This window comes from Myotis davidii, unplaced genomic scaffold (assembly GCF_000327345.1).
Source record: "Myotis davidii unplaced genomic scaffold, ASM32734v1 scaffold134, whole genome shotgun sequence".
Lineage (NCBI taxonomy): Eukaryota > Metazoa > Chordata > Mammalia > Chiroptera > Vespertilionidae > Myotis > Myotis davidii.
The window spans coordinates 2340913-2346843 of record NW_006288853.1 but is presented as its reverse complement, the minus strand read 5'-3'; the positions used below and the strand labels follow the sequence as shown (position 1 = coordinate 2346843).

The following is a 5931-nucleotide window of genomic DNA, read 5'->3' as shown; positions in this document are numbered from 1 at the left end:
GCTGGTGCCCCCTGTTCCCAGCCTGACTCCGACACGTTCTCCAGCCCCAAACTCCAAACCCTGCACAGCTTCCCCCTCCCCAGCCAGGCCTTACCTCTTCCAATTTGGTCTGCCAGCAGGGAAAAGAGAAGGTCATGCCCAGGGGCAATTTCTTATGCGTCAGCCCTTTGGTCTTCATGAAATCTGCCAGGCAGTCAGCCACGTATTCAAACAGCTGCAGAGAGAAAGCACAGGACCTTCTGATAATTTCATTGGGAGTTGGGTAGAACTGACTCTCCATCTGGACCTTTTGTTTCCCCTCTTCAGAGACTTGCACCTTCAACACTCGAAACTTAGATCCTCCAAGATCCAGGGAAAGAAACTCCCCATTTTCTATTAAAAAACAAACAAAAAAGTTTCAGATATGGAGGGTCTGCTACATGGCAAGATGTGCATGAGAAGTTGGACAGGTAAGAAATGTCACTGAGTCTTACAACCACCCCAGGTGTGAGCTGGGTGTCACTGTGCACACTCACTGGGGCTGCAGAAGTGCAGCCACTGACCTGAGCCCTCCCAGGGGAGGAGGAGGAGGGGCAGGAGGAGGAGGAGGAGAGGGAGGAAGGGGAGGGGTGACCCAAGTCTCTCATGGCCTGCCCACTCTTCAGGCAGGTGGTAGGAGAGGTGGGCCTTGAGGGCGGGGCCTATTCCAGATAAGGCATGGAGGGAAGGGAGGGGGAGTGCAGGGAAGAGAAACGGCCCCATACAAGCCTCTGTCTCAAGGGCAGAGGCAAAATGCTCCAGGAGGGAAGGAGACTGGGACCAAATGACGGCCCTTAAGGGCCAAGGATGCTCAATATTTGGGGCCAGAGTTGCTTCAAAATGAGAAAATAACACCACCCAGCCCAGCGCAAGGCAGATGCGATTAATAAAAGGGGAAATGACAGACCCTCTTAACGACTTCACCTTGGGATCCAGACAGAAGTCCTGCCCAGGACCTGCCAGTGTCTTCAGCGACAGCCGCAGGTGTGGGATGAGAACTCTGGTGTGCAAACCTTTGAACCAGCAAGCCTCTCTATAAAATCGCCTGAGAAGTGGCTGCATGTGCCCGGCATGTGTCATGATGTATGCCGAAGGCACACGTAAGTGAAACGCCATGCCCAGAAACCCAGGCCCCCAAGTGGCCTTGTCTGTGCCATGTGACCCCCGGCCCGGGAAAACCTGACTCCTGACCGTAGCCCCTGGCCCCAGCAGGCCATTCACAGTCACTCCTTGTGAAATAGACACAGAGGGAAATTGCTAGTCAACTGATGTGTTGCAATAACACCACTTTTAAGGCACTTTTGTAAGAACAGCCCATTGCGGCTCCCTGGCTGATACACTGGGACTAAAGCTCACACAGGCCACCCATCTCGGGTGGGTTCGGATGAAAGGCGTGGGCCCTGCAGTGGGAGAACTCAGAGGGATTTCTCTGGAAACTGTATACATTTCTGAAATGCAGGCCTGAGGGATCAGCAGAGTTCTGCTTGTTGGTGAGGAATCATGAAATGCCACCGCCAGCTCAAAGTTACTGGGACTTGGGACAACATTCTGGAGACTTTGAAACACCCCTGCCTCATCTGCTCCCAATGACCCTGAAGTTGGTGAGGACAGGAGTGCAGTGGACTTGCCCAGGCCTCTGGGTGCAGGGACCCCCTGGAGCAGGGTCAGGTAAGGGCTATTGTGTGAGGAGATGCTCTGAGGAGACAGGGAAGAGCATAGGTTGTCTCCTGGCCTGAGGAGGAGGGGGTGTCTGAAACTTGGTCAGTTTCACTTCCAAACCTTCTGGAAGGCACATCCGGCCACAGCCTCCAGACCATCAAAGGCCACTTTCTGATGCCTATGGGGACACACCTCTGCAGGAGGAGCCCAGCACAGGAAGCCAGGAGGACTTTGCCCTGGTGCCTCCCCCCACACACCCCATGACTCAGGTGCTTCTCTGAGCAGCTGGGTGACTGTCAAGGACCACAGTCCCCTCGGCACTCTCAGAGCAAAAGTACCAGGAACCGGGCAAGATTTCAAAGCAGCACAGTCTCTCTCCAAAACTTATGCTCCTCTGGGCGGTACACTGCCCACCCTACGCACCCACCCGCCTGCCAGGGAACAGGTCTCTCTCATCACAGCTCCCAGGGCCCCTCAAACGGAAGAGCCTAACGACTTTGACCCAGGCATTGTCCCAAAGGGGCCCAGAACCTGGCTAGTCCAATCACAGGCCCTGAAGGCCCCCAAACTTTAATCCCGGCTTCAAGAGCCCAAAGCCCCCGCTGGAGCTTGGTTGGAGCACTGGGACCCTGACACTGGGGAACCCCTTCGGTCCTCGGTATCTCATCTGACCACGGGGTTCTTGTGGGGACTGTGTGAGACAGTGAGGACCACAGGAGGTGCCTGGCAGACACCAGTTCCTTCCTCCTGTGGCTTCCCAGAGGCTGAGAATGGAGGAGTGTATGGAACCTCAAAGATTCCTTCTAGAGGTCCCTAGGGTAAGCAAAGAGAGGCCCACATCCTAATCCCCAGGTCCTGTGGACACATTAGCATGGCAAGAGGGGATTTAGGTTGCAGACAGAATCAGAGTTGCTCATCGGTTGAGATCGAGTTTGGGAGATCATGGATGATCTGAGGGGCATCAGGGAAATCCCAGGGTCTTTAAGTGAGGAAGAGGCGCAAGGGCGAGTCAGAGACATGTTAGAAGATGCTGCGCTGCTGGCTGGGAGGTGGAGAAAGGCTGGAGCGGGGAATGCAGGAGCCTCCTGCAGCTAAGGCAAGACCAGGCTCCCCCACCACCACCCCCTGAGCCCCGGAGGGCACTCAGCCTCTGACCTCCACAGCTGAAAGAGAATAAATGTGTGTTGTTTCAAGCTGTTAAGTATGTGGTAACTTATTACAGCAGCAACAGAAAATTAATACAGAGGCCACCTCCCTCATTTTACAGATAGAGAAACAGACTAGACCTTTTGTCAACGGTCACTGAGGAGCGGCAGAGCTGGGCCTAGAACCCAGGTTTCTTGAATATCATCATTTAATATTCTTTCTACTACGTCATGGCATCGTCTAATACTTACTATTAGCCTAGACTCTCGATGCTTTGGAGTGAAGTAATACCGAGGAAGGAAATGCCATTTATATGCAGTCAACAAACATTTCGGGGCCCAGTATGCACCAGGCACTGTGCGAGGTGCTCAGGACACTGGGAGACTCCCACACGAAGCAGGTGACAGGCACCGAGCCCAGCATGGGGGTGCTTCCCAGACGCAGGCAGAGAACTCTCCATTGGGAGAGAAAAGCTGAGCTGGGCTGCCCCAGGGGAAGAATGCTGAGATGTCCCGGCAGGAGAGGGAGCAGAGTGTGTGGAGCTAAGGGGGCAGAGAGAAAGGGAGGCACATTTGAACCTTGGTTCAAATCTTTTGGTACTGAGTGTAACTAAGCATAGAGCGTCGGAGGTGGGGGTGATGTGGAGAGGGCTGAAGAGGTAAGTGAAGGCACAGGAGCAAACTTCAGGTCCATCGGCCAGGAAGGACCCAGGGGGGTCAGATCCCTGGCAGCCCCAGCCCCTCACCTGATCTGTCCGGAATGGCCCTGACAAAGGTGGGCAGCATCTTCACGGAGGCTGTGGGGTTGGTGTCCTTCCCCAGGCCCCTCTGCATCTCAGCCTGGAACCGCGCCATGATGTCCAGAAGGGTCTCGTCGGAGAGCCGCATGTGATACAGGAACCTGTCCACCTGGAAGGACAGGGGTGGCCAGGGTTGGCTGCTGCACATTCCCACGCCCATGACCATGTCACAAGGGGACCGCTTAGTGACGCGGATCCTCAAGCTGGAGACAAGGAAGGGAGCTGGGAGAACAGAATGGAATGGAAGGCTGGGGAGGTGGGATTTATTCCTCCAAAGGGCAAGCTTTGAGGAAGAAATGATTCCCCCATTTTTCTGATGGGACTGTGGAGGCACAAAAACTAAGAAAGATTCAGGGTTTCTAATTCCCAGTTCCAAGCCCTCACCGCTGTCCCATTGTCTCTCCTCTGGAAAAGACTAGCTATAGCTAGAACCTGGGACTCCTACACGTGGGAGCTTGCTTTCAGCCAATGATGACACTATATATCCAAACATGTTTCCCTTTGTTTACGGGCTGCCAGGAAGCTCCGAGCTAAATTCAGTTTCCAGACGCACTCTCTAAAATCTAGTCCTTCACATCTCCATTGTTGTTGTTGGTTTTCTTTTGGGGGGAGGGTGTTTTTCGGTTTTTTGGTATCGCAAAGGTGGAAATTTATTGAAGAACAAGTATAGACTCCCACGCAGGGAGGGGGACGAGTCCCACAGAACGGACTCCCGTGTGTGGGGGGGTGTGGGGGGGGAACGGTCCCCTCCCATTGTTTTTAACTGAGGTTATTCTAATTAAGATGTTTAGTTTCTGAAGCCAGCTCAAATTGCCCTGAGTCTGTTCATGATACCACTCAGGTAACCAGGATCCCCCAATGGAGGGATGTTATAAAAATCACTGGTTCTGCTCCGTCCACTTGAAGGTAACGATGTCCCATCAAGAATGGCAGAACAGTGCAGCTGGTGTGGCTCGGTGGTTGAGCATCAATTCATGAACCAAGAGGTCACTGGTTTGATTCCCAGTTAGGACACATGCCCGGGTTGCAGGCTTGATCCCCAGTAGGGGATGTGCAGGAGGTAGCCCATCAATGATGTTTTTATCTATCCTTCTCTCTTCATCTCTCTCTAAAATCAATAAAAACATATTTATAAAGAAACAAGAATGGCAAAACAGCCTCCTCCCTCCTGTGCATCATGTGGTGGGGGCAACCTGGGTCCCCAAGGCTCCCTGGGGTGGATTACTGACCGGGGCAGGAAGAGGGGCAGTGGCATAGGCGCCTGCACTTGCCACTCCTACTTTGTATGCTGAGCGGCCTCTCTGTCCGTCCAGGTCACAAGACTTGATCCCAGCAGGTTTCTGGACGAATTGCTCTCCAACACTTTCATCTACGGCTAAGTACGTGCTTGCAGCCTACAGAGCGCTTTCACGTACGTCCCTCACCTGCTCTCCGTGGTGTCCCTTGAGGAAGTGCTTTCACGTATGTCCCTCACCTGCTCTCCATGGCGTCCCTTGAGGAAGTGCTTTCACGTATGTCCCTCACCTGCTCTCCATGGCATTTCTTGAGGCGCTAGGTGAGGCAGGAATCCTTGCCCCTATTGAGAGGAGGCCTCGCAGGCTCAGAGCCCCTGAGCAGCTGTAGGTCCGTGGCAGCCCTGGGACTACAGTGCAGTCCCCACGTCCTCACCACGTGGCCTGGTTTTGCTTCACAGTTTCGTGCAGGACCACAAGCCCAACACACTAATTATATCAAGAACACAGGGGCCACATGAACCTTCATCACAGGACAGGTGCCCAACCATCAGATAGGCCTCAAGGCCGGCATCCCAGCTCAGTCGGAGCCAATTCGCCAATTCGGACACCAAGCCAGTGAAACAAACCACGGCTCCAGGGACTTGGGGCCAGAGAGAGGCCAGAAAACCCCCAGGGCCGTTACCAGAACAGGACAATCGGGCTTTCAGCGTGTTGAGAAGACAGGACGGGACCAGGTCACGCTTCATTAAGGACTTCCGTTCGCCCGGAGTCTGTTCATGACTAATTGGTTGGCACTGCCACGCACATGGGAACCAACAAAAGGGACGTGACCCGAGTAATTGGGGCTTGGGAAGGGTGCGACGTGCACAAGAACCAACATTGCCCCCTTTATCGTCCAGGGCCCCTCAGACAGTGCCCCTAAGCCTATTGCTCATTTTTGCTCAACCTCAGAGAACTTTTCTGGGCACCCCAGGCCATCCCTCCGTGTAAGCAATGGTTCTGAGGCTGTTTGGGCCATTTGCAAGCTACAGTTTAACCATCACTGAGAGCTCTGGGCTACTTACAGCTCCTATA

General features: G+C 53.9%; 1 protein-coding gene across 1 annotated transcript in view; it reads right to left on the bottom strand.

Moving 5' to 3' along the window:
• HKDC1 (hexokinase domain containing 1) overlaps positions 1-5931 on the bottom strand; it is a 36599-nt gene that overhangs the window by 27219 nt on the left and 3449 nt on the right. Inside the window, exons 2-3 of the mRNA XM_015562101.1 lie at positions 3569-3731; positions 95-372 (exon numbers count right to left, since the gene is read on the bottom strand). Coding sequence (XP_015417587.1) covers positions 95-372; positions 3569-3731 — 441 coding nt within the window. The remainder of the gene's footprint in view (positions 1-94; positions 373-3568; positions 3732-5931) is intronic.